The sequence below is a fragment of the Dermacentor andersoni genome, chromosome 2 (assembly GCF_023375885.2).
Source record: "Dermacentor andersoni chromosome 2, qqDerAnde1_hic_scaffold, whole genome shotgun sequence".
Classification (NCBI taxonomy): Eukaryota; Metazoa; Arthropoda; class Arachnida; order Ixodida; family Ixodidae; genus Dermacentor; species Dermacentor andersoni.
The window spans coordinates 135,702,308-135,728,528 of NC_092815.1; the positions used below are offsets into that span (position 1 = coordinate 135,702,308).

At 42.5% G+C, this 26,221-nt stretch overlaps 1 protein-coding gene across 1 annotated transcript; it reads left to right on the forward strand.

Moving 5' to 3' along the window:
• The first annotated feature begins 62 nt into the window (after positions 1-62).
• On the forward strand, positions 63-24,415 carry RagA-B (Ras-related GTP binding A/B). Its single transcript, XM_050187509.3, has 8 exons — positions 63-214; positions 5,466-5,565; positions 8,897-9,027; positions 12,588-12,746; positions 13,909-14,004; positions 19,439-19,561; positions 20,687-20,894; positions 23,955-24,415. Exons 1-8 carry the CDS (start codon positions 182-184, stop codon positions 24,053-24,055), a joined length of 951 nt encoding a protein of 316 aa, XP_050043466.1. The 5' UTR covers positions 63-181; the 3' UTR covers positions 24,056-24,415.
• The last annotated feature ends 1,806 nt before the right edge of the window (positions 24,416-26,221 follow it).

Genomic DNA, 26,221 nt, shown 5'->3' on the forward strand with positions numbered 1-26,221 from the left:
AGATGAAATCAAAACCGAACCTTGTTTATTATACCTGCCGCTAGAGGGAGCGCTCTCATTTGTCTGTCAGTCACAAGACAAGCTTCACCCAGCTGCCTTGATAGACAAGCGAATACGGATTGTGCGGCAAATCGGGCTATTTGGGCGTAAATTTCCGCGCCGACTAATTTGCAGGACTCGGATGCAAAACAGATCCAGCGCCATGAAGAAAAAGGTACTCGTTCGAATTCGATTTCCTTCACTCGGAACTGTTTCTTCCGATGTTTTCACGAGCGAAGAAGCGTCGCTCCTACCAAGGCAGCATCTTCGGTGATGCATCGTCTTGTGCGGCATCATGTATTGAAGTTTGTCACATGACAAGATTATTTCTATGTGGCATACCTCGTTTGTCGGAGCTTGTTCTTTGCCACTTGACAAACCGGAGTGCTCGTGCACGTGAGACAAGACACGCCTTCCGGTGGTCATATTCTGAGTAGCACGGCTGACAAGTTAATTATCGTGCTTACAGAACCGATCGGAAATATTTCACCGACACACAACTTTCGAATAATGATTTGCTTAGCGTTCATCAATTACTGCTAGAAATTTAACTGCTTGGTTTGACGTGAGGAGTCGAACAAGTGTGTTGCCCACGCCGCGCACTAGGCTATTTGAGAAGGTATGCTCTTTGTTCAGGGCTATATTAAAGCGAAATAACTAATGCAGTAATAATAAAAGTAAGTAGATAGCGACATGTCTACGTCGCTGAGTGAAGTCAACGCGGTGCACGGTATCGGGATGAGGTAATGGGCATGACAGCCCCATCATGCGGTTGCGCTTTTCTTTGGAAAATCTTGGTTCACTATCCAAACAAGACTAGCAGAAGAGCACGTATTTGGGCTGGTTGGTTCATGATTACGAGCAATAAAACAGCGCTAAACAACAGGACGAGGAGAGGGACACAGACAACAGCGCTGACTAACAACTTGGTTGTTAGTCAGCGCTGTTGTTTGTGTCCCTCTCCTCGTCCTGTTGTTTAGCGCTGTTTTACTGCTCGTAAGACTAGCAGCTTCACGGAATGGGCGACGTCAGTTATGTGTTAGGCCTTATTGAAACTTCTGGTGAAGAGGTTTGAAGAGGGGCAACACGATCCTTGTTGAGCCATAAAGTTCTCTTGCTAAATACTCAAATGGAGGAGGAAGAGGGGAAAGGCAAGGAGGTGCCTGTGCACAGACCGGCTGGCTACCCTATGTTGGAGTAACGGATGTTAAAGGTTGTAGAAGACTCGAGCTAAAGCAAAAGTGTGTGTCTGTAGTGGTGGTGGTGGGGAGGGGGGGGGGGGGGTACGAGGAGGCGTGATGTAGCACATGAGAGTTCTCAGTCTGTCACTCTGCCTGCATGGCCTCAAGAAGTGCAACAATGTTGTGCTGAAGACAGTCTGGATTAGTGTGTCAGAATTCTCTCATCTGATAAGGTCCAGTCTATCAAATATGACACATGAGTGTGATGTAGTGCGCAATAATTCTTGAAGTCTGTCACTCTGCCTGCATGTCCTCAAGAAGCGGAACAGTGTTGGTCTGAGTACAGTCTGGATGAGCGTGTGAGGATTCTCTCCTCCGACAAAGTCCGATTGTCCAGTCTATTGAATGGGGCTGAGACTTCCTTTCTAGGTGTACTGTAGCGAAGGCCTTAATTAACAAAGGAGATGCACAATTGGCCACATTTGTCACATGCAAGGCAGTCGACCATTCCAGTGTGAAATGAATAGGGGTTTGTAAAGGCCACACCGAGCCACAGGTGGCACAGAAGTGTTTCTTCAGCTTGCAATATCCCAGGTGAAAGACGGAGCTGTAGACACATATTTAAGCTACGGAGGCAGGTTTTTATCAATTCCATAGAGTTCCAGTGTGCCAGTGTAAGCTTGCCTGCTAGTGAGGGAAGTCTTGTGACTGTGTTGGCTCTTCACAGTGATATCATCATGGGCACATCAGGCGGCCTCATCCACAAGGTCATTGCCATAGATGCCACAATGGCCTGGTATCCACTGATATGCTATGCTATATGTTTTGTTGATTGTGTGGTGATGAAATAGTCTTATGTTAGCAATTAATTGTTCATTAAGCTGATGATGAAATGGGGACATAAGACAGTGGAGAGCTGCCTTGGAGTCAATTCTCAAGGGGCTTTCCCAAGTGGGAAGGCCCTGAATCTATGCATGTTGTTTTGTGTTATGCAAAAGGTGCTACATTGCTTTGCCTCATCACTAATAATGACAGCTAGTTAAAAGTAAGCATCAATGAAGATGTGTCAATTTTTTTAACAAGCTGCATTGTACAGTATTGCATCTGACTTAATGGGTGTTTATTCATCTATGATGCATATTAAGCAGGTGCCAGGCATCCTTGTGATGCATTGGTTTCAGCTGTTGAGGTCTGCACTTTCATTGAATGATTGCAATACTTGCTGCTTCTTAGTTGTACAACTGTTCACAGCATTCACCAATCGTTCTGCTGCATATAATTTTAGGTTGCAACGTATTGTGCCTGCTGTTATCAGTAGGCAGTAGCTTCTTTGTTTTTCCTAATTCTCACAGCTGCAATAGCTTTGTAAGTGCAGTGACAGGTGGAAACAAACGACAGGACAGACACAAATGCTAACTTTACCGAAGCCTTTACTCAAATTAGGTGTGCATCTAGGTGTAGTTACATTTCACTCTGACTTAACATCGTGGCAGCACTCGCCATGTGGGAACAAACAGCTTCTGCCTTTTAGCTAGTCTCATTTCAAGCTGGTTAAAAAAAATATTGTTAGCCTATGCTTTGACAATGCATTTGGTAAATGATGTGGCCATTGAATGCCAGTCCAACACCTGCCTTATATTGCAGACTGTCAATACAGTGAACACACGATTCAAAATGTGTCCCACTTGGCAACTAGGCAGACAAGTGCATACGCGCTAGTCTACTTGCCTCTCAGAAGTGAAGTATTCCCTTCACATTCAGGCATCTGTGGCTGAGTTTCTTCTTAAGTTGTTTTTGCGTAAATGTAGACACTCCAGTCACTTAAAGTAATCTAAAAGATTTATTTTTCCTTACATTTATAAGATTTCACACTACTTGAAAAGGTTATCAGAGTCTGCCAATCTCATCGTTGCCTTTTCTGCACTTTGAAAGTTAGATAAGCTCTGTAGAATCGCTAATCTTGCCGCTGACAAAGAGGGTGGCCGTAGTGAGCATCACAGAACTTGCTTTTTAACTGCAGGGATTGTGCAGTCTATAAAATTCCTATTTTATGCAGAAAGGTTTATGTAGGCCAGGTAGAAAAGTGTATAAATGACACATTAAGAGAGCATAGCAACAATTCAAAGAAAAGATGTGATGGCTGGCTCTTTCTGCATTCTAGCATGTGTGGTTGTGAGCTGCTGTTTTACAAATGCTTTGTTGTGTTGGATACAGATATCAACTCATTAGGCTGATTCTTGAAGCAGCAAAAATAGCAATAAGTACTGGGTGGGTGAGCATGCTTTCTCTTTCATACTGCATCTTTAAATATCTAAGTTTGATCACTAATTTTTCTACGCATTGTTGAACATTTCCGTTGAAAATCTACTAGCAGAATCATGCGCTGTCTGGCATTATGACTCAACTTTAACTGTTTATCAGGTTTGACACATTTTGGCATATTGGGGAGTCTGAAAAAATAAAACTTCGACTGGAGTTATCATCGACACTAGACTACACTGCTCCTAGCACTTTAATAAAAAGACGAAAAATTTGCGCTTTGGTCTTTTCGGCAACATAATTTTTAAATGACAGCAGCAGTGAAGCCACAGAAGCTTCTCCCCCGTTTTCAATTTTCCGATCTGATGTATAGGCTGTTTGAACAGTGTCTCAGACAATTGTAAATGCTAATGAGTGCATGTTATTTTGATAAGTATGTTTGATTAATATAAAGTGCAACTTTATTTTATTTCCCCCACTGGGCTGCTTTTGTTCCTCAGCACTTGCGTATGTTCAAACGATTATGAGTAATCCTTCCCATAGTGTGGGGTTTTCACTCGCACGAGGGCATGCAGTCGATTTCATACTTACCTTCGACCGAAGCTTGACTAGCTGTTCAATGTCTTGCATTTTTAACACTGCCCCGGCAATGTGCTATTACTCATTACTTCACAATATTGTGCAGCACTTCAAATGACTGTATAGCATCGTACAGAAACTAAACAAAGCATGTTGAGGTTCCAGTGCCAGTTGAACGAACACTTGTCCACCTTGCTTGCACACAAAAGCTGATCATGAGCCTAAAGAATGCAGTAAAAAATGAACCAGGCACTTGCTGTAATGAGTAAAAAGAAATGCTTCCTGCACAATGGAAGCTTACCCTTTTTAACATTTGCGAAGCTACTGCTTTCCTGTGTAGCATAGGAGTCACTATGGCTAGTATTGATGCAAACAAATTTTAATTTTTTCGTGACATCTGACTAACAAAGGTTGGGAACTAAAGATCAGGTAAATACTTTGTATATTTCAGATTTCTTTACTCTCAGTACTTATACTAAAAATAGGAAATGATTGCTTTTATTTGTGTTCGTTGAGGTACTTCTTTGAAGTTTCACATAAGAGTTCTGAAAATTATCTGAGCAATTATTACTGCTGTTCATCCATTCAAAACACCAGTGCACAGGCTATAATTATATGTATCACAGTATATGTTGCGACTACTGCGTATTGAAATGAAATGTTAAAACTTAAAAGTCCGCAAGATGAGCACATTTCTAGCGGTAATGAGAGTTCAAAAATAACTATCTTTCTTTAATGTTGTATGTGTGCATGGCATCTTCCACATGAGCGTGATATGCATGTATGAAGCCTTTGTTAAAGTTAATGCTTGTGTGTGTTCACTTCCTTGTTCCGGTCAGTCATTGCACTTAAACAATCCTACCAACAAGACTGAACCTCAACAGTCCTCAAAACGAGCTCAGACTACCTCCTACATGAGGTTCAGGTTAACATTGTTGACTTCACTCATAAAATTTCTAGCAGTCACCTGCCTTTGCTTAATGGAGCCTGTATTAGTGCATCTATCAATGTGCTTGAAGAGCAAGGTTTGTATCTCTGTTGTAAAGTGTCTAGCAAGCTTTCTTTTTTTCCAGAAAGCCCACATATTCCACCTGAGTGTAGCAAACCATCCAGAAGTAGTTTTGAAAGTTAGAAAAACATTTAAGTTAAATTTTCTTAAAACATTCCAGTGTTCAGAGTAAAGAAGTTTAATATGTTCAAAGTTTAAATAATTGTTCTTTTCTTGTTTATGATGTTTGACAAACAGCATGACACATGGTGAAGTATTGAAAATTATGATTTGGGGCACTTTTGTGTGAGCTGACAGTCAGTCGTATTGGGGGATGGTGCTCCATTTAAAAAAATATATATGTGTGTTATCTTTCTACATGATCCTTCACTCAGTCATATCTCTTCTCACCATTTTAGGTGCTGCTCATGGGCAAGAGTGGTTCGGGGAAAACAAGCATGAGGTCCATCATATTTGCCAACTACATTGCAAGGGACACGAGGAGGCTGGGTGCCACAAGTGAGTGCGTTCGGAATTGTTTCACTTATCTCCGCTACCCATTGTGATAGCCTGAACTGAACAAGACCAAGGCAAACTGGAAAACTCCACTGTGGTTGCTTTCCTTCTGCAGACCAGAGTTTCCTTCCAAAAATTACTATAAGGAATTATGCCACTGCGGTTGTTAAGATACCAAGCCAATGATTGTGTTTTGCCTATTGAATGTTGTGAATTTTCCTTCAAGTATCCCATAAATTAATTTTATCAGACTACAGACTAAAGAGAATGATTAATACAAGAAAAGTATCTCGTTAAGCATCTCACAGAAATTTTGGCACATCTCGCTACATCAAATAGCTACAATTGATACGTTATGAACAGATTCATTCAATAACTTTTTTTCCTAGATATTTAAAATGTGGAACCAATTGTCTAATAAGGTTATATCTGTTATGTCTAACAAACTATTTCCATCATCACTGCGATAATGTTCTTGTATTTTGCGGATGTTTACTGTTTTTCACAATTACTTTGTTTGCTTTTGACCTGCTTTTATTTATAAATCATGTCTCCCTCCCCCGCTGTTTCCCACCATGAAGCCCAGACCACATGTACGCTTGCAGATGCATGCATGCTCATGTCTATGTGCCAGCCACGCCTTGCAAGGAATTGCAGTTTTCATCCACAAGAGACAGCGTACGCTCACTGGGCTCACTCATTGATGCCTTGACAGATACACTTTGTACTTTGTTATTGACAGTATTTCAAAATGCCTCAATATATATAAACGTAATTGCTATATTTTTAGAGATGTTACATCAGGGCAAAAAACAATGAAAAAGCACTTTTTTGCATGATTTAAATCTGCTTCACTGAGAGTTCATTGTACCGTGGCGTAGCTGCATAGGCAGGGGCACTGACACAAGGCAGCCCAAACCCCCGATAAGAAATGAGCTGTTCACCATGATCGCGCTGCATTTCGATGCGTGTGAGTCGTGCCGCACCGTCTGCACATGTGTTGGCATGCGGACACGAGCTTGTGCATGTCCGCAAGCATACGTGTGGTCTGGGCTTGATGCTACTTGGTGCTGTGGGTAAAGAGATAAATATGAAATTACATCTTGCAATGACTGTTGACGGTAATGTGAATAGCAGTCGCACAATGTAGCAACAGACCACATTCCCGATGTCCCGTTTATTTAACTCATATAGTGGTATTTCTGAGACTTTCTTTGATTCAGCTATATGCCACATACTTCATTATTGTCCCACTTTACTAAGTCACTCGCTTGCTAAGGTCGCCCATGAGCATGGAGGCATGACAATGACAATATGATGCTGATGCATTGAAGATGGAATGAGAAATAAGGAATGATATCGATGGAACAACAACAGCATGACAACAATGATATGTCAATTCTTAAAAATTATGAGGACGATATAATGACGACAACCTGACGAAATGAGGGCAATGAGATGACGACAATGGTGTGACGACAACCGGACGAAGAAGTGAGAATGACGACGATCGCACTACCAAGACAGCATGGTGATGACAGTACGATAGTGGATGCATTCTAGTGTCTGTCTAATGATGATGCAATGAATATGATGGCATAATCACAATTGAATGACGACAGCATGACTACGATAGAACGACGTCAATAAATTGACGAAGGTGGCCTGACGATGATGGGAAGACACTGCTGACATGATGATGATCGTGAAACGACATTGTGACGTTGATGGCATGATGACAATGGTATGCCGAGAAATCATGATGACAATGCGGTGATGACAACGTTAAGACAACTGCATGAGGTCAGTAGAATGATGAAGGCTGTATCACAACACCTGTATGACGACTCTGGCTTGGCAATGATGACATAACAAGAGTCTGATGTTGTAGCTGGAGTGACAATGATGACATGACCATTACAGCATCACAATGACATTCTGACAATGGAGGCATGATAGTGACAGATGATGACGGCATGACAAAGATGCCATAATCATGATTGAATGATGACAGTATGGCTACAAGACAATGACAAAGAAATATTAACGTCAATGGAGCAATGAAGGCCGGTGGTATGACAATGATGCATGGATGATGTTACTGAAGTGATGAAAATGGTAAAACATCAGTGTGACGACGTCTGTGTCACAACGATGGCATGATGACGAGAGTCAGATGAGGAAGCTGGAATGATGACGATGCAATGACCACGACAGCATCACGACCCTGAACACATATCTAGTGACCCAAGCTATTTGGACCACTGGGTCGGAGTACTAGGCACGACAATGACAGCATGCTGAGAGTTGGATCATGAATCAGGAATGATGACGATTGAATGACCATGAAAGCAACACTATGGCGGTGTGACAACAAATACATGACAACTGTATGACAACAATGGTGTGATGACGCCAGCATGACGAGTGTCAGATGACAAAGATGGAATGATTACGACCTCGAGCCCCTACCTACTGGCCCAAGCTATTAGACAACTTGTGTGACTTGGTCAGGGTAGATGGCGTGACGGCATGACAAGAGTAAAATCATGAGGCTGGAATGATGACGGTGGATCGACCACGACGGCATCTTGACCAAGAGCACATACCTAGCCGCCCAAGCAGGTAGACAACTTGAGTCACTGGGTTGGCGTAAGAGGCTAGATAGGTGGGCTCAAAACAGCTGAAGTAGGCAAAGAATGCTATTCGCATTAAAAATTATTTTCCTCTCAAGTGGTGGCCCTCCTCCCCTGCTTGAGCCGTGGTTGTGTGGCTGCGGCTACATTCGGCATACTGTGAAGTACATTGTCCAGCGCCAAAGTGTAAACTTCTAGTCGGTTCCGACAACTGCTGTCTTTTACCTGTTGTTGTGGCCACTTCCCGCTTGACTCATTTCGTGCTGTTATGGTGTGAATGATGGCCATAGGGTGAAAATTACGTGCAGCACACATCTTCTAGCTCGTATCTGGTCACTCTCTTCGTACGCACCTGCTCGCCAAAGGGTTGCATACTAGTCCATCAGCACCCTCTAGGTAAAGAGTTCAGTGCAGTAAGCCTGTGCGTGGCAGGTGAGTATTCAGATAACATGTGTAGAACAAAAGAAAAACCTAGCTTCACCATTTTTTCCTAATGGGCCTAACCACGACAATATGTGAGCTCCTTTTTTGCAACCAATGGCACAGCACAATGACTGTTACGAAGGTAATATGCCATCAAGGACCCTGCATCAGCAAATTTTTGTTGTTTCCTAGGCTTATTCTAAGGGGCCTTCTTAGGAGCTCAACATGGAGCTCCTAGCTATCCACCCACTCTCAACATGAGCTCCTCATTGCAGTTGACGTTGAGCACTCGCATGTGCGATTCCTTGGCAACCTGGTGCTGAACCTGTGGGACTGTGGTGGCCAGGAAGCCTTCATGGAGAACTACTTTGCCAGCCAGAAGGACACCATATTCCGGAATGTTGAGGTTAGATGATCATGTAACACTTGCAAGGTCAGATTGTGTGCAGTTGAGCAGTGCTGTGGGCTAATGACATTTGAAAAACTGAAATCGTTGCATCCGAAATGAATTCCTTGAAAGTGCCTCTTAAGATTGCGTACTTTTATGCAAGGGCACAACCTTCTCCTGTGAATTTGATTGGATGCAGCAGATATTGGCAACCTCCTCAGATGGATCAGTCCAGGGCTACACACCACAAATCACATGCTCCCCGTGACATGTAAGCAGTGAAGCTGTGAGAAATAGTGTTTATTGTGGTATCTAAGTAAATGAAATAGGTTTTAATAACTATGCTAAGTATATTTGAAATAGTGCGCTTAGTTTTTGGACAGCTATGTCCAGCAAATGTAAAACCACTGCACATACTTTGAGGGCAATTAGCCTTTTATAGTGCAGGAAACCATGTGTCAAGCTGTGAGGCATTCAAGACCACCTCTATTGGAGTCATTAAATTAACGGTGTCTGACAATACCATTTCGTTGGATGCCCAATTTTTAGCATAAACAGCTTTTCCAAGGAAACAGTTCATAGTATTCAATATGCAATTCAAGTTACATTGCTTTATGCAATTGGTATTCGCATGCCGTGAATACAAAAGTCCCTAATGAGAAAAGTGGCGAACCATTAAAAGCAATATGTTGTTATATGGGTTATTTACACCACAATGGTGTTGGTGTTGAACTTTATTGGGGCATCTCTGCCACAGACCTCTCCAGAGCAAAACGTGAATCTTATTGGGCAGCCAATAATGGCAGAGCTCCCTATGTGTTCCTTCAAGCATTGGCTGCGGCTGAGTGAGAAATAGTTACCAATATTCCTGATACAGGCAGTGTACAGGCAGTGCATTCTGCCATTTCTGACCTGTCTGGCCAGAAACTGGATAATAATAATAATAATAATAATAATAATAATAATAATAATAATAATAATAATAATAATAATAATAATAATAAAGGAACTTGAAAGAAAGCTGGTGACAGCACATAGATAAAAATAAAAGTATAGGTGTACCTTATTTAATCGTTTGAGGCACACCTTTTATCTGAACCTTGGGAGGGTTTAAACCGGCCCTTACATGAGTCGGGCAAATGTTAAAACCGCGTACAATGTCGCAAATGATGTACAGAATAATGCAAACACTAGCTATACACTATGCTCACATTTATTCAAGATTCACAACCAGTTGATAGTTCCACTTCATTCTTTATCATTCTAGCTGGCGATATCGCCCCATTGTCACCGGAGCTTACTACCTCATTGGCACACTCTAAAAGATGGCCTTCCTCTGTGCCGTCTATACTGTTATATATTCCTGTAACTTGAAAACTCTTAGCAGCCATGGTTGTGATTTATGCATTGCAGCAGGCAACTTTGTTGAACATTTATTGTTTCGTATTTTTTATTTCAAGAATGGGATTTGTGGGTCTTGTGTGAGGGTCAGTCTTTCTCAGTAAATATGGTAATTCTAACATGTACAGGCGTGGCCACTGTTAGAGCTAACGCGGCGCGCGTGGCCGCGCTCCTCGGAAGACCAAGCAGGCGCCGCGTGAAGTATTGCGGCGCAAGCGAAATCAGCGCCAGAGGCGGAGTCAGCTGCGCGTCGTCTGCTACGGTTCCTTCCACTTCGCCGCACGTGCTCTGGTACAAAAGACTGTAGCCATGGTGCTCAAAAGAAAGTGTTTGAACTGAGTTATCTGGGTGGGCCGTTCATACTGCGCCCAGTATCTGGCTTTGAGTTTTGGATGTTCCTTTTCATCGCATTCATCTCACAGTTATCGCGTCTTTCTGTCACCGTAGTCTCGATATGCGTATGCATGCGAATTAGCATGCGAATTCTGAAACCGACCCTCTGTGACAAAAGGGACCTTTTAGAAGTAAAAGGCACAGTTAAAATTTTAGGCGTACAGCATGCCTGCTTGCTTTGATAATTGATTTAGAATACTACCTGCTGACACACCATTGCTACAGGATTTGTGTACTCCAAAGTGCATGCGCAATATAGGTTTCGCCGCTCGTGGTGAAGTGGGAGGAACTGTAGCAGACGATGTGCAGCTAACTCCGCCTCTGGTCTTGATTGTGCTTGCGGCGCATACTTAGGGCGGCACCCGTCATGGTGCTTTACAGAGCGCGGCCACCCGCTCCGTGTTACCTCTAACAGTGGCCGTGCCTGTACAAAGATTCCATCATGGGTTAGACAATGAATGCTGCTGGTGATAATCAAGCTGAAATTCAGATGGTGAAGCTTATTAGGATATGTGATGCATAGAGATTGGTTCATGGGTTTAGTTGCTCAAATGTCTAGGAAAGAAATATGTTGGGCTTGGTAGGGATAATGCCAGCAGCAAATCAGATAGAGCAATGAGACTAGAAAACTCACAGATAATAGATGGACCAGGTAAAGCAGTGCTAGTGTCATATCATTCCTATATTTTGAAGGAGGCTGATAGTATTTTTATTTCCGGAGCATATATCATTTGGCTGAAATGAACTCTACATATGATGAAAGTGGCTGGCACAGGACAGAAGTAATCAAGGCGAATTACGAGAGGTCCCTGTCTTGCAGTACGTTTACACCTGTGCCACACGGGCACTAAAAATGACATGCAGCCGGTAATGCCTGTTCCCTAATAACGTTTTTATTGCCGACGTTACCACGTGCCCAGATTTAATAACATTTGACACGATGTCGATGGCAGTACCTCTTGAAGTGAGCAATTATAGGGTACTAATAAAAAAAAAAAATGTATTTACAAGTTGCATCACCTTCCTGAATAGCGAAATGTAAAAATAAGCATACTATGGTGCCGTTAGCTTGAATTTGTTGCTGTATTTTACAACATTGGTACCGACCACAGCAGCTTTGGCCATTGCATGCTAAATCTGAAGGCCAAAATCAAAATGGGACCTGCCACGTCTAAGCTGCTGCAACACCAACTTGCGTAAGTTTGCCATGTACAACGCCTGATAAATGTGTTGTAGTTGCAACGCACGCATAACTTTTTTTTTTTTTTTTAGATAGAGGATGTTTCAAGTACTTGTTATTGTACTTTGCTAGCTATGGCAAAGAGATTATGCATTTCTCAGTGAAATGAGTTCTGGCGAATGCATTAGGTAATGAATGACATTAAGGTGAATGAAATTAGATTTTTCTGTGTGGCATCATGCAAATGGCATTAAAATTTCAAGCATTAGCAAGTTAATGTCATTTTCTGTTCCTGTGTGGCACAGAAGAACTTCAGTTTGGCCTAGTTGGTGTTTGCTGCATATCATATTGACCGCAAATAAAGACGGGGACAGTGGAAGAGAACAGAAAAACGACATGGTTCTCTTCCGGTTCTCTTTTGTTCTCTTCTGCTGTCCCCGTCTTTATTTGCGTTCAATATGATATGCATTTGGCATGGATATGCACATGTACATTACAGTGATGACAGGCTGTCTTTGTCCAAGGCGAATTTGTATGTGCATGCCATCCTTGGTTGCACGTTCAAGGAAGCACGCAATGTGTAATAATTTATTGTGCCCTACAGGTTCTGATTTATGTGTTTGACGTGGAGTCAAGGGAGCTGGAAAAGGACCTTCATTACTACCAGTCATGCTTGGAGGCAATACTGCAGAATTCAGCTGAAGCCAAGATCTTCTGTCTCGTTCACAAGATGGACCTTGTGCCTGAAGAACAGAGAGATAGGGTGTGTTTGTCTTTCTGTTTTGATGCCTGGGACACCACCGGTCTTACTCAGAGTCAGCTGCTTTGCGTGAAGACATGCAGCTTTTCAAAAGCCTCCTTCTGCTGATGTTCTTCTTGGGTGGATTTAAGTTTGATTTCTGAGAAAAATGGCTATTTCTGAAAAAGAACAAAAAAAAACATGACGGTGTACATGGCAGTGTGCACGTGCAAAACAAGAGCTCTTAAGCCTTTGTCATCAGATAGGAGTAATGTGAGAATAACAACTGGGTGTTGATGTTTGCTTGTTTTGAATGAACTTTGTGACAGCATCTTGGTAGTTGGGAGAGTGCATTGGCTCATTGTATCACAGAAGTGGACTATTATGCCTTCTCATGTAGTGTTTATCTTCTGTGCTTGCATTTAGTAAAGTCTGTTATTCATCATTCATAATGTCGTTTTAGTACTAGAGACCATCATAAACCTAGAAAAACATTTGGAGAAAATATTGCCAAATCTGGATCACAAGTATTCATTCATTTTTTATTGTTTATTAATAAGGCTTAGAGAGCCAGTTCAGCCATTCAATGTGGAGTAATTTTGATTCTGTAATATTAATTAGGTTTGATTCAGTTGCACTGGCATCAAAGGAAAGCTACAAGCTTTTGAACCTTTGTTATGAATTATTCCTGTTGCGTTGCTGTCAAGTGAATTCCCCTGAATATTGCGACATGTCTTATCGCTGGTTTCAGGTATGCATTGCAGCAAAAATCAGATTTGCTTTAGTGCATTGATATCATCATTCTTAACTGCAGTCAAAGAAACCTTGCCATGAAAGAATAGAGAGGAATGCAAAAATGCTAGCACAAATGGAGCAAAGTTGGAGTTGGAGCAAATGGAGTTTTCTCTGATGGGCAATGAAACATTGCAGCATTTAGGTGCAAGGCACATAAGCTGCCAATGTTATGGTCAACACTCCCGGCTCAGATTGGCATGCATAATATGAAAATCATGGCACAGTATTCTACCATGGCCCATGCGATTGAAGAAGTAACTTGTACTCACCAATGAATGCCACTCAGAGCTTCTAGCTTTGCCAAGCGCACAAGAATGCAAGTGTGTGAAGCTCAAAATAAGTGATAAACAGCTGTGTGCATTGTTCATTCACTGTGCCTCTTCCTTTGCAGATATTCCGTCTTAGACAAGAGGACCTCAACAGGTTGTCCAAGCCTTTGGAGTGTGTGTGCTTCAAGACGTCAATATGGGACGAAACACTTTACAAGGTAGGCCTGAATTCTGTAGTGTCCTTCTTGTGACTGACTGGTAGCACTGCATTTGGACACAGTGAGCTGCCATGCTGGCTTTGTGGCTGTGGCGTCATGCTGCTGAGCCTAAGGTCACGAGTTTGACTTCTGGCCATGGCAGCTGCGTTTTAATAGAGGTGGAATGCAAGAACACTCGTGTACTGCGCTTTAAAGTTGCACGTTAAGGAGCCCCAGGTGGTCAAAACTAATCTGAAGCCTTCCACTATGACATCCCTCATTGCCCACTGTACAGCTGCTGGACGTTAAACCCAACAATTTAAATTTCACAGAGTGTATGGCCATGTTAGTAATCAAGATTTCTTGAAGCTGGTCTATGTCGGGTGGGTTGCACGAGTTCGAAAGAATGTACTGTTCATATTGTTACGGTGCATTTGGACAGGACTGTGCGTGCAAGAGGGAGACGAAGAGGAAGTGGTAGACTGTCTCCTGGAGCTGTGACCTTTATAGCAGCCTGCGCGATTACCATAATCTTTTCCACATGTAAATAGTTGTACACACATTTGTGCATCAGGCAGGAACTGCGAGAGTGTGGTTTCAAAACCACGAAAAAGAACTCCGTGACTGGTATACCTGCAAGCAGAAGTTGCGAGATCTCTTCGGAAAACTATTGGGTCGGAAGGTCATCACCAAGAAAGAGTTGGCGTCACGAGTTCAGACATTCACCGAAGGCTACGTCGCCTATATACAAGATGTGCTTGCACTTTGCCACAAGGCTGACGCTGAAATGCCAGAGTCTGGAAAAGTCGGGCATGACTTAAAAGGTATCGCTGATGAGGCCTTCAGTTTACTAATTTGTAGAAACTGTACTTGCCTAATGACATTATCATGGAGTGCAAGCATTTCGAGCAGGTGAGAAGCCATCGTATCTATCGGTCATTTGCACAGCTTCCAAATACGGCTGCAACATCATCTTGTGAAGACTGACAGGACTCTCCTTCGCGGCAGCAGCAGCCTTCAGAGATGCTGACGAAGATCATGCGTTGTGAGCTGGAAATAATGTGTACTGCGGTGCTCTACCCACCTGTCAAAACGATACATGTGCTCCTATGGTTCCCCTTGTTCAGGCTATTGTGCGTCAAGAACTCACCAATGTCAGCTTGCAGTCAGTTTGCATTAAGAGAGAGAAATATGCTTCACATTGATCAAGAACTGCATTGTTTATATTTATAGATAAATGTCAATGAAACTTGCATGGTTTGTGTATTTTGATGTGTTGAATTTGTATAAAATTGTTTTTCCAAGATGCATCATGTAGCTAATTTTTCTTTCTCAAAATCCAATCATGACCGTGATCACTTCTCAGTTTTGGAGAATAGGTATCACTTCTCCAGATACTGCTGTGGTTGCTTCTTGTCTGAAAAGTGCAAGAAGACAAGGATGTTTGTGATTACTTGGAAAATTTCTTATATATTCAGAAATTTGAAATGCAATTTTGCTTTCCAATGTTTGTTGTTCCTTAGCTTTGTCAAAATTAGTCAAGAACTTTCGTTTGTGCTTTATTGCACATTCTGTAAACCTCCTCATTATTTTGGATTTCACGGGGCCGGAAACAAAACGTCCAAATTAACCGAATTATCGAAGGTGTCAAGAAAACAAATAAATGCTTACTATGTCAACACGCTTTTATTTTCTGAATAAATCAGCAAATTGTTGTCTATTTTGCACAAGAGCAGTGCGGAAGCTTCAATTCTCATCATTTCGCGACTAATTAGCGCTCGCAGTGGCGATGACCTCGCGACTTCCTTCGCAGCGCAGCCGCGGCGCGCGTCCTCAGCTGGGACACGCTTTTCACTAGCACGTGCACATCCTGATTATTATTTAGCCATCGCTAACAGATTGTCCGTCGATGACGATGTAGCCGATGCTTTTCACCCTTGACAGCTTTCAACTGAGTTAAAATGAAACTACTGTGTTTGCCGCAACCACTGCGGCAAACAACCACGAAACCACGGCTGCTATCGACATGACCATGGATGCCAGTCTTATGGTTCTGAAGGCGTGTGGCCAACGCATGCACATAGCCAAAACAAAACTACCATTTGCTGCAACAACTGCGGACGAAGCCGTGGTCGCTGTCAACGTGATCAAGGATGGCGACTACGCAGTCTTGAGCTGACGTGGTGTTATGCATGGCGGTAAACTCAAGAAAAGGCTTTAAAGGCACAAATAGGGTCGAAGCGTTCTGGCTTTGCTGTCATTCACGTACGATTTCTGCTGATGACTTTCGCGATGCGGACTCCCCCGCTTCGTTTTGGCTGGACACTAGCACCGTTTTAGAGAGACTTTCCTTTTGCTCTTGTGCGTCGTACATTTGCGGTGCTCCGTGCACGCCAAGCGTTGGCCGAATTAACAAAAGTTTGATTGCATTAAGTAACGCATACCCCTGCTAGGACCTATGGACGAGTCCGAATTATACAATATTCCGAATTAACGAGGGTCAAATTAACAAGATTTTACGATATAAGAATGTTTTTCATACTACTGACTGTTTTACAGCTAATTAAGTCACCTCCAATCCACAAACATGAAATTGTTAGCACAGTTAATGATTACGTATTGTGCGAGCACATTTGTATTGAGCACATGAATATACATAAGGAGTGCAAGTTTCATCAGTTTAGAAATTATAAGAGTGCGTCCCACTATCAAAAGCAGGTACAACATAGTTTGTATCAACATTTTATTAGAACAAAGGCAAGAATGCATGAAATATGTTTCTTTGGAGGTGACATCACTAATTATCAGTGGCTTAGCCACTGCGCTAGAAATAAAAAAAAACAATGTTCCTATCATGTCTTGATTTTTAGTTTTTAATTTTTATTTCATTATGATGTATCATGTCCGTTATTTTGACAATTCACTAGACTGACAAGTGCTAGGAACGTATTGCGAGATGTTGGTGGAAATGAAAAGACCACAATTTATAGTGCTCTAATCGAGCATGCTGTTCGTGATTTCAATAGGAATCATAATTTTAAATCTCCACTGAAAGTTGCGAAAAATGGTACGCTGGCACGAACTGGTTGACAAGCCTTGGTACTTGAGATGAATGCAGTAAGATTACTGTACATAAGTTGGCTGTCATGAAGTGCACCATACGACTGTTTAAAATCCCAGTCTTTATATTACATAGACATTTGCGCTTTATTCTATGTGTATTATGAACTATAAGAAAAAATGTCGCGCCAACGAGCAGTGCTGCCTTCTCAGCAATTAGTAGAACGGCAGAGCTATGGGTCCCTCATTGCATGGCGACGCACCTGAGTGTTTTTGTACGCACAAGTTTATGATTGAGTACCACGAGTTCTGTGGTCTCCCTGTGAGATAGAAAATGCCATCCACTAATTGTGCTGTAAATGGGTGCTACATGAATAGCACTGCTTGCGTATCCTACCGCACCCCAGCAATGACGATGTGCAGTCACTATCGCACTTACCTGTCAGTGTTTCTAGCATGTTTCCATTGTATGACTTCATGATCACAATCACTACTGCAGATTGGAAAATTCTGATCAAAATATTCCACAATGTTTTCCGTGTTACCATTGAATGGTCGGACAATCTGACCAGTAAACTTTCCATTGCACTAAAAAAGAAACAAAGACACACATCACAAAAATTGGTTGCTGGTCCCTTTCATGTACACCTGATTACGCAGTTTGGTTTGAATAGTTGACAGAGAAATTAAACTCTGTATTTACTTCTACGTTGCCTTTATCTTCTTTCTCGTGTATTACACAATAGTGGTTGTAGTTAGTCCACTTGCATGTTTGAATAATTTGCGTAGCATGGTGACAGTGCAATCCAAACGCTACGCACTAGTTTGCCTGGCAGTTTCTGGTATTGTATAGCAAGAGCAAGACGCTGTTGCAATGGCTAGTTTTTGTATGCAAAAACATATTTTCTTATGACGACAACATATACTGTGTTTGTTTTCTTGTCTTTACAAGAGCTGGATAATATTACATGCGCATGCATGTTGCACATGCAGTATGCAATAAAGGGAAAATGAGACATCCACCTAATCGTAGCAATTGCTACAAAGGAAACCCATGTAATTTCATGGGTTTCCCATGGGTTTCCTTTGTAGCAATTGCTATGATTGGGTGGATGTCTCATTATCCCTTTATTAATTACCTCCCTCCACCTTGCGGGTTTCCACAGAACTATTACGTCAAACTCTTGTCTTTGCTTCAGAGTTGTTGTTGATTTATACTTTGCCCTACCATCTGCTAGCCGCCTGGTTAGCTCAGATGGTAGAGCGGCTGCCCCGAAAAGGCGGTGGTCCTGTGTTCGAGTCCTGGACCAGGACGAATTTTCCTTCAACTGTGAAGCTTTTCTTTTGAGGAACCAGGTTGGGTTTCCTTTGTAGCAATTGCTACAATTGGGTGGATGTCTCATTTTCCCTTTATTAATTACCTCCCTCCACCTTGTTGGCTTCCGCAGAACTATTACGTCAAACATGCAGTATGCAATATGCAATATCAGGTTTCTCTTGCTCAGTTTTTCGTTTTTGTTTTTTCTCTGCAGCACATGTTGTTTTCTTTGATTGTCGCACTAACGAAACAACCTGGAATTATGGTTCTGCCTAATAATGGCTGCACATAGGTCATGGAGTTGCATTTGATGGCCAGTCATGTGTGTCACTTTTGCCACTTTTCGAGTTTCACCCACTAAACAGTTCTCACGTTCTTAGTGACCAGGAATGATTCAGGAAGAATGCACTGAAGGTTAAATAAAAGGCACTGGCCACTTCTTGAAATGGAGTGTTCTTTTTATTGCGATAGCAATTACATGAGAACTTTAGGTGCTTTCATGCCATTGCTGTTGTTGGCGCCACTGCCGCTGTGCTGTCTCGGGTGTGATGGCACATGCTCAGCCTGCGGGCTGTGTCTTCTAGGTCACGTGATCTGTGACGGTGAGCCGAGCAAACTGTTGCCTTGGTGCATGCCGTCTCCTCGTGCGCCCAACGTTAGGAGGTCTCTTGATGTGCTGAGTTTCAGAGGCGTGGTTCAGTTGAAATCGGGAAGGGAGCTGTAGTACTGAATGTTCACTTTGGTACAAGCATGCACACACTTCCTGCTGCTGGCACTCCTCACCACACCAGCATTATGACAGCGAGTACTAGCAGTCATCAACTGACCTCTGTTCACGTGCGTCTTTGGGCACGTGACACCACCTGTGTTTAGCTGGTAAATGAATATTTACAGCCATTTATACTACCCATGAATCTGTGAGCCTTACTTCTGGTACTATTGCAATATTTTCCCATCACTGTCAGTATTTTGCCCTTTGGGTGAAACTGAAATGTTCTTGTGTGTTCTGCAGAACGAGTTTGTGCTTTGCGGAGGAGTTGCCTTGGCGTGTGGGTGACCATGATTGTGTGTATGCAGGCCTGGTCATCAATTGTGTACACCCTCATACCCAACGTCCAGCAGCTGGAAAGCAACTTGCAACAGTTTACCAACATCATCGACGCCAACGAGGTCCTCCTGTTCGAGCGTGCTACTTTCCTTGTGAGTATGCAGATAGATGTGATGGTGGTGAAGGAAGGAAGCAAGTTCTCGTAATACAACAAGCTATTGCTGTTAGCATTACCGAGAAATTTGGTTTTAATCCAGTGACTTATTCTGTGCCAGCACAATTGAAGTGACATAGCAAAGTGGCTGTAGCACATATTGGCCATGAATGATATTGGCTTTATGGTCAGTAAATTTTTGTAACTTGCTGGCTTTCGATATGTCTTAGTTGTGAGTGCATTTCTTAACTCTCAATATACTAAAGACGAGTATCTATTAAAGTTCTTGGTTTATTTAAATATTGTAAGAACATCTTGGATTCTGGTTTGTGCACTTACACATGGACTGGGGTTGGGATTGATGGAGGTAGTAGTAGTACATAGTAAAGTTTGTAGTTATACAGTGAAATCCTGGTAATTCGAAATCTCTTAGTTTGAATTGAGAGATAATTCGAACTGATAAGCAGAGTCACGTGTATTTCAATAGAGAAAAACTCCGACAAATTTTAACACTTAGGACTGCGCAGTGGTTGCTTTGAATGAAATTTCTCGCCCTCATAGACTGCCTTTCGGACAAACCAGAGCTTAAGGCCAAAGCACAGTACGTTGCTAGCCTCTGTAACAAAGCATATACATAAAGCAGAAATTGAGCCTTTTAGCTTTGTGTGATATGTTAGGCCCACAGAGCATGCACCACCTCTCCACGGAAGTGCCACGCTAGCAGCATTTTAGCATATTGTCATTGCAGTATGCATTTCAGCAGATAAGTAAATTGATGATGCAGTAAAGAATTAGACTTTAAGGTGTTAGGCATTGCAACACATGGCCAGCACTAAATGCTGTGGCGTTATCTGATAGGCCTATAATCCATGGCCGAGACCTGTACGATTATACTTCTTTGCATTTTCAGCTCAAATTAGCCGGACTTGTTCAGTGATCCGTAATTTCTGAGAATGTGCTTCCAAAAAATGCATGATAAGGCACTAGGCCTCAGTGATCAGGTAGAAACTTATTTTTTTGCAAGTCATGCCTGAAATATTGGCAGCAGTTTCTCAATAATTTTCTTGGTATCCATCAGTACCTACAGGTGTCCTTTATGTTTCCTGTGTCTTCCTCAAAACAGATAATCAGCCACTGCCAGCGGAAGCCACACCATGATGTTCACCGCTTTGAGAAGGTCTCCAACATTATCAAGCAGTTCAAATTGAGCTGCAGCAAGCTAGCTGCCCAGTTCCAAAGCATGGAAGTGCGAAATAGCAATTTTGCTGCCTTCATTGATGTCTTCACCCCAAACACCTACATTATGGTGATCATGGCTGACCCTAGCATGCGTAAGTTTGCAGTTTCTTGTTTCTCTATTTGCGCAGCTGTTCACGGGTTGTCAACATTAAGAGGAGGGACAGCACTTTCGTGTTATTAAAGGGGCCCTGAAACACTTCTAGATAATCATAAAATGGCCTCACTATTAAAGTATGTTGTCCCATGAATCTCAAAGCGCGAACATTTTTTCGAATCCTTCAACTGTAAGTGGAACTCCACTTATAATTGAAGGATTAAAAAAATACGAATGATACCCGGCTTTTTTCCCTCTTTTTGTCTTTGCAAAAGCACTGGAAGCTACACATTGGAGAAGCCAAGAGGGCAAAGCCCTGGCCAAACGTGGAGTGTTGCAGCAGCAAAAGGGTTTGTCGTGGCTGCGGTAGACCGCTGCGCTGCGCTGCCATCTCTGAGGCTGTACACAGCAGGCACAGCTGTGCGCAGTGCAAAGATGAACTGCTTTTGCTGTCTTTTTGAGATTGCAGACATATATAGTTTCCATTTATTTAACTCAAAATTAGCCATTATGTATTACCAAGAATGTTCTTGCGCTCACAATATCAGCCAATAGCATGTGGAGGTGGTAGGAGAATACATGCCCAGGGTGCCCGAGTAGTGGCTAGGCGAGTTTTTTGGCCCAAGGCTGCTTCAGGCTCCCACCTGGGATTGACGCCGCATCTGAATTTTTTGCTGTAGCCTGCAGTTGACAAACATCGAAAGAGTGCAGCTCAGTGGGCTGAACGTCTGCACTGTGCCGGAGTTCAAGTGGGTTAGCGTTGGTGGATTAACTGCTTTCGAGGACGACATTGCAGATGTGAGAGCAAGCGACTGTTCACTGCTTTTGACATGAGATTGTAAATTCTCTGCAGCATGCAGTGCAACATTCGGATCGCATGTTAACAGGAGCCTTGTGAACAGATAAGCAACTTTTTAAAAATTATGTTCAAAACCTATTTCAGGGCCCTTTAAAAGTGATTACCTATGTAGTGTTGCTTGTGTAGATGGCATAAGTAGTGGGAAGTACTATAAGTAGGATTCAGCAAGTCTGGAAAACAAAAACAAAGAAATGTTATGAAAAGCACACCAAGATAATTTTTGATATCTGGTTTAAAAAAAAGTAATTGTTGACATTTTGCTTCAAGGAGGTCCTGAACCCCCCCTTGGGCTTGGTGGAAAAAAAAAAGAAGTCTGCGAATAGCACATGCTGGTGTGGACAAGTCAGCCAAATTTTTCAGTCGTGCGTACTGCTGGTGATCTTTTCAAAAGAAGCCTGCTCCTCACTCTTTTCTGGACGCTTTATTTTGTAATATAGAAGATTCCCGTACGCAGCTGCTATTGACCAATCAAGAAGGGTGTTTGGATCGGTGCGCTTCTTCGTACGGTTGCTGTGTATATTTGATGCAGCTTAACGAACAGGCCGAAGTAAGTCAAAATCTGCTTTTGAGTTTCAATAATTATTATGTACTTCCGGAAGAAGCCGACTACCGTCTGCTCACGCTCTTTTATGGCCATCTGTGTAGGAATTAAGCTTTGGCCACCTTGCTTATATATGTTGTAACTGTCAGGTATCGCTAATTTAGACTAGCTTTTAACACTGAACAAGCCTCAAACCACATGAAACTTAGGGTCAGACCACGTGCATGTTTGCCAGCACGCGCTCACTCTTTGCCGCTCCTGGTTAGATGCCTTGACAGACTTCTATTTGTATTGAGCTATTGATAGTGCTTCCAAATGCACAAGTTGGATGTGGCTACTATCCGTCGGTCAAGCTGGTGCAGGACAAAGCCAGCCCGCACAACGTAGCATGGCCAGACTGGAGCATACGAGTGCAAGCGTGCACTGAAGCCCTGTTGTGCTCAAAGCTAACACTGCAGATACACACAACAGTTGCATATAGTTGCGGTCTGCTACGTAGTGTAGATACTGCAGCCGCCGCGACGAGTCTGCCAACTGAGTGCAATGCAGCTCACTGAGGACAACCACGTTTGGCGCGTTGTAGGCGTCATAATCAGAAGTGGTGTCTGCATGATCATCCAAAATCGTATTTGAACTGTGCGCCACGGTGACGTTCAGTAGGCGGAGCATTGTGGGCACGGCACGCCCTGATTCGCAGTAGCCTTTGCAATGCAAGCCATTGAAGAAGGAATAGAAGCACCGCGTAGGGAACATTTTATTACCATAAACTAAGCGTCTGCTGAATGCATTCAAGTACTTTTGGCGTCAAAGTATTTCTGAAATAGCCTCAAATGCATTTCTCGACTTCAATGAAAAGTGGTTCAGGGGCCCTTTAAGTGTAATGTAGTGACACTAGTGTCTGGTGCATTATTGTGCAGTAACACTCAGTGTTTCATCCAGTATAGCAAAACTTGTTTATATTGAACTAGCCTCTAAACAAGCGTCGGCGAGTTTGATACCTTGTGTAATAATAATTATAATACATTGTGTAAAACATATATCGGACTTTAGTTTTGTGGAATGGGACTTACCTTACTGGGAGAGATGCTGATTGGCTGTTTCTAATGTCATAAAATCACATGGCCGTGGACCCGTGCACATGATGCTAGCTGATAGAAAGATATTTTTAGAGGTTGTTGCCATGGCACACATCTTGGTGTGCAGCCATGGCACAGAAAATTCGCACTAGGCACACACAATGCCGGAAAGAAAACTTTTCTTTTTTTCTCACTTCATTGCAGCCATACTAGTGGTGTGGCTACACAGTAGAACCAACTTACGGAGTCGTTTGGCATAGAGTTGGTCTAAGATGTGTGGATACAATTTATGTTCAGTGTAACCACACATTTTACTACATATTCTCACTGCTGCTCTACGGTGTTCGGAAATTATTCTAGATAATGTAGAACTTGATTTAACTGGGCCCAGTATAATTTTGTTTGGCTGTGTAGTTTTGTAGAGACATTCACAGTGCTGCTGTGCATACTAAAACCAACGTAACAAGTGACCTGCTTTGTCATCTGCTTAAGTTTGTCTGCAGAGAGTCTGTAGGAGTGCCTTTTAGAGTGAAATCATTTTTCTGGTTGTCAAGGCAATGCTTGTTCACTTCTCTCTCACAGCACCAGCGGCCACTCTGATCAACATCAAGAATGCCCGGAAACACTTTGAGAAGCTCGAGAGTGCCAAGGGCTCAAGCTCACAATCACTTGCAAGGCGATAGTAGTTCCTAGAGACTCGATAAGAAGCCTCATGTTTCGTCTCCCCTTGCTCCCAGCACAAGGCATTCTTGGTGCACCGCGCAATACTCTGGCACCAAGCTACTTGTGCTGCCTCACCTGGCTGAAGCCTGCCCAGTTTAAAAACCCAAGAAGTTAATTGTGTGAAGGCTGCGACTACAGAGAAAGCACATTTCATGTTCCGTGCAGGCAGGTCTTGTCGTATGAATCCCACGGAAAGAAATAGGGCAGTGTCAGGCACTGCAGCTTGTTTTAGCTGGTTCAGAATATACAGTTCAAAAATGTTTAGAGATGTGTATTTTGTACAAATTGATGATGAATAAAAATGTTGATATTGAAAATCATTTTGTTTCTTGTTACAACTGTGTAGTGTACTGGAGGGTGCTATCATGTTGCATGGGCTCCTACACAAATTTAAATATGACTGGCATCAACCTGGTGAGAGTATAGACAATACAGTGCAGACGTGTAATGTGCTTTAATCACTGCCATGCAGTTACATGTACAATGAGCAAAAGCGCCCTTCAGCTAGTAGATGTCATTGCAAATTACCTGGTGAGAGTATAGACAATACAGTGCAGACGTGTAATGTGCTTTAATCACTGCCATGCAGTTACATGTACAATGAGCAAAAGCGCCCTTCAGCTAGTAGATGTCATTGCAAATTACTTATAGATATAGTATTCCACTAGTCTCTTTTCACATTACAGTGATTGCCATAAAATATGAAAGTCAGAATAAAAAGCCATCATAACCAGTATTATAATGTAAGACTTTCCTCTCAAAATTTACTCTCCAACTGATTGTGTCACATTACAGGGGCATGAGCACTAATAGTAGCAGTAGTTTTTTGGCCCATGGGTGGCACAGAATGCTAATGAACACAACACTGATAAACATTTCACTATTGATGACGGAGGTATTAAAGTGAAAACTGCAGGCTATTCTTTCATCCCACTCACTGACTTTCAATTGAAATGATTGCTTTGAAGTTAAATTTCGCAGATGCCCACTGCCACGTGTCATGCCCCATTATGTCAACTGTTTTTGTGTTCCTCTTGGCAGCTTCAGTTGCTGCAAAGGCAGGAAAGCTATATGCCTTGCATATTTCCTGCAACTGCAGTCATTCAATAAATCCCGAAATTGAAAGATACTGTATTTACTAGTTGGTGCCTTCTACAAGCTCAATAAGACCTGCCCGATTTCCTCATTGAAATTTTATTTCCTAACACGACTTGTGACCAAACCTTTTGTAACTTGTACAATACAGTTGAAATTTCACCTGGCTCTACAGCTTGATACCAATTTTTTGCACAGATTATTTGGCTGTTGCTGTTTCCCTAGGATGCATAAGTAGGGCCAAGTGCAGAGGGGTCAGAACCTCCATGTGGCCCCCTCACAAATTCGTTAAAACTGCGATGTTACAGAGCTGGTAAAATCTGCAATTTGCTTCATTATATTGAAGTTTAGCTGTATGTAAATTTGACCTTTTACGCAAATAAGTACAGTTGCCAATGGATATTGCAATTAAGGGGCTGCAACATTTTCCAAATTATTGGCCAATTGGAAAAAGCAGATTTAAAACAGAAAGAAAATTCATTTTGTTCAATTTGAGGGTTGGTGACGAAAGATAGGTTTCATACCATGTAGACGATATCTTCACATAGACGGCACAAAGCAAAGCCAGCCACACATTCGCGTCCACTCAGCCCCCACGGTTGATAGTGTTGCCTGCAGTGGGACGACGCTATCATGAAAAGTGCTGGCTGTGAGGAGCAAAGGCTTTGTCTGCCTCTTGCTTCAACGATTCTCCAAAAGTCAAGATTACGCAACTCCAGGATAAACGTGCAAGATGGCAGTGCACATGATGCTACGCCCACTCCTTGCATACACGGCAGATTACCTATAAAATAGCTCGCGAAGGCTGCACATGTTCTCAGCCGCGCCAACAGCCCTGCGCAGTCAAGGCCGCGCTAGAAAAGGAGACGTGCGCCAATGCGATTCTGTAAAAGAAAGTGATTCACGTGTCTGCCAATGAGACCTACAATGGCAGGTTATATGAAGATGACGTAGTTGCTTTAAGCAAGAGACTTGTTGTGTGATGTGAAATCGGATACGATGTGTAGCGAACTGTAAAGATGGCATCTTAA

Excerpts from the sequence above, each read along its gene's own strand:
- RagA-B (XM_050187509.3), top strand. The coding sequence starts at position 182 with ATGCAAAACAGATCCAGCGCCATGAAGAAAAAG. Across the intron at positions 5,566-8,896 it reads GAGGAGGCTGGGTGCCACAA|TTGACGTTGAGCACTCGCAT; the intron begins GTGAGTGCGTTC and ends TCCTCATTGCAG. Across the intron at positions 20,895-23,954 it reads CATGGCTGACCCTAGCATGC|CACCAGCGGCCACTCTGATC; the intron begins GTAAGTTTGCAG and ends TCTCTCTCACAG.